This window comes from Pteropus vampyrus, unplaced genomic scaffold, assembly GCF_000151845.1.
Source record: "Pteropus vampyrus isolate Shadow unplaced genomic scaffold, Pvam_2.0 Scaffold8942, whole genome shotgun sequence".
In the NCBI taxonomy this organism is placed as follows: Eukaryota; Metazoa; Chordata; class Mammalia; order Chiroptera; family Pteropodidae; genus Pteropus; species Pteropus vampyrus.
This window is the reverse complement of record NW_011897723.1, coordinates 721-2,883: the sequence shown is the minus strand read 5'-3', so window position 1 is coordinate 2,883 and position 2,163 is coordinate 721. Positions and strand designations below refer to the sequence as shown.

General features: G+C 54.8%; 1 protein-coding gene across 1 annotated transcript in view; it reads left to right on the top strand.

Annotated features, from left to right (window-relative positions):
* LOC105310676 (nesprin-3-like) overlaps positions 1 to 210 on the top strand; it is a gene marked incomplete at its 5' end in the record, with an annotated part of 6,118 nt that extends 5,908 nt beyond the window's left edge. Inside the window, one exon of the mRNA XM_011386812.1 lies at positions 19 to 210. Within this exon, the coding sequence (XP_011385114.1) occupies positions 19 to 210 (192 nt within the window). The remainder of the gene's footprint in view (positions 1 to 18) is intronic.
* Between the last annotated feature and the right edge of the window lie 1,953 nt (positions 211 to 2,163).

Here is a 2,163-nt window from a genome sequence, read left to right as displayed (position 1 = left end):
TCCTTGCCCTGGTTTTAGCCTGATGCACCTCACTCTTTTGTTAACTCTTTGATGCCTTTTAAATCTTTTTACTACTTTGTCCTCAGTGAGAGGTTCGGCACAATTGCCCAGTTGACCGTGACCGGGAAGTCCTCCCCGCCCACCTCCTACCCCATCCTGGGTCACTCATTTCCTGCCACCGCTGCCCGACTCCAGCCATATCAGAGATGACTTGCAGTTCCCCGAGTGAACCCTCCTTGCCTTGATCTCACATTTAAGGGGTTCTGAGAAGCTAAGCAGCTTACCCCTTATCATACAGCAGAGGCAGGCTGTGGGCAGAGCCGGGATCCAGAGCCAGCCTTTAACCCCCACATCACACTACTTCTCAGGAGTCCTGAGGATAAAAGATGCCATCCTGGGGGAACACGATATGATATTTTGATTTAAAAAAAAAATCTGCCAGGTCCCAACATCACTCTGCCAGGCTTACACATACCCATAGGAGAATGTTCAATGATGGCAGCTTTTATAACGATGATAATTCTTACTCCAAGCCCTCTGGAGGGCTTGGATCTAGAATGCCAGAGTTGGAAGTCACTGTGGAGGTCAGCAGTGTAGCAGCCCCTGCCATGCAGGAGTCCCTTCCGTGACATTCCAGAGAGCCATCGCCTGGCCTTGGCTTGAATTTGTGTGGCTGGGGTTCTCTCTTTATAGGCACTGCCGGCTCCCCGCTCCCCTCGAGCAGGAATTTGGTCGGCTCCTCCTCACCAGCCAGGTGGGGCCATTTGAGAGGTGCACATGACGCTGCCTTTTTCCCACAGGACCTGGAGGCTCGGGTACCAGAAGGTCAGCATCTCTTCGAGAACCTTCTTCGTCTCGGGCCAGCAAGGGACACCTCAGATGAGCTGGAGGATCTGCGTTACCGGTGGATGCTGTACAAGTCCAAACTCAAGGATGCCAGCTGCCTGCTGGTAGGTGCTAAGGATGTCCAGGTCCCAGGCCTGGGGGATGGGATGATGGGAAACACAGGTGGGTCCACCTCAGCACCAGGCTGAGGTGGCCGCTCAAAGACAGGGAAACTCCTGGGTCCTAGGTACTTGACTTGCAAGATGTCATCCAGCCATCACGCCACCCTGCGAGGCTGGAGCTCTAGTCACGACAGTGGTGACCATCGTAGTAAGCGCTGGAGGAGCGCTTGGCTACCTGTTCAGTCCCCACAGCAGCCTTCTGCCAGAGTCGCTGTATCTGCAGTCCCCAGAGGGCGAGCTGCGACTCCGAGAAGCCGAACTCGTCCAAGGTCCCAGAGCGAGTCAGCAGCAGAGCCAGCACTAAAACACACCCCACTGTTGGAGGCATAATAGAGGGACCTGGCCCACCTCCTCCACTAACTCTGTGACTTTGAGCAAGCGTCCTCTGTGCCCCCTCGTGAAAAACAATAACGATAGCTAAACTAATAATAATAGCCTTTATTAATGCTCTGCCATCATAACAACCCTATAAAGGGGACACTGATAGTATTCCCTGAGAACCCACGAGGATGCTGAGGCACGGAGCTTTGTCCGGGAAGAGGGGTGGTTGCCTCCAAGGGCCCTTGTTTGCCCTCAGACCCCAGACACCCGGGCTCTGGCGCTCCGGCTTGGCTGGCCCCGCAATGGCCGTGTCGGCCACTAGATGTCAGCCCGGCCCCAGCCAGGTGGCCGTTCCCTGCTGTCTCGGCCCAGGTCTTCCCAGACTGAGTCCCACCTGGGCCCGAGGCGGGTTAAAAAGCTCATTAAATTGAATCACCTGCTGGTTCAGCCTGTCCAGATGACCAGAAGTTTTAAAGAAACTCTCCCCTGACAAAATGAATATTCCATTACAGGCTCTGTTGGGATTTAAGTTTCACTCACTTAACTTTTTTTCCTCCCCTTTCCCTCTCCTTCCCTAAAATAACAGACACAGAATTCTCCAGAGGAGCCGGCTGAATTCCAAAAGGTATGGTGTCTGCCATCTGCTGCACACAGCTAGAGGGCAGGGCGTCTGGAGGGTTGGTGGCCTGCGACTCTGGGGCGGGACGCCTAGGCTTTCTGGAAGGTTCTGAGAGGTCTGTGGAATCGGGTCTGGGCTCCACTGGGCTGGGCCCCGGGTCCTCGCTGTCGGGAAGCCTGAGGGGTTGTGCGCAGAGTGTTTTTTTCAGCTGCGACA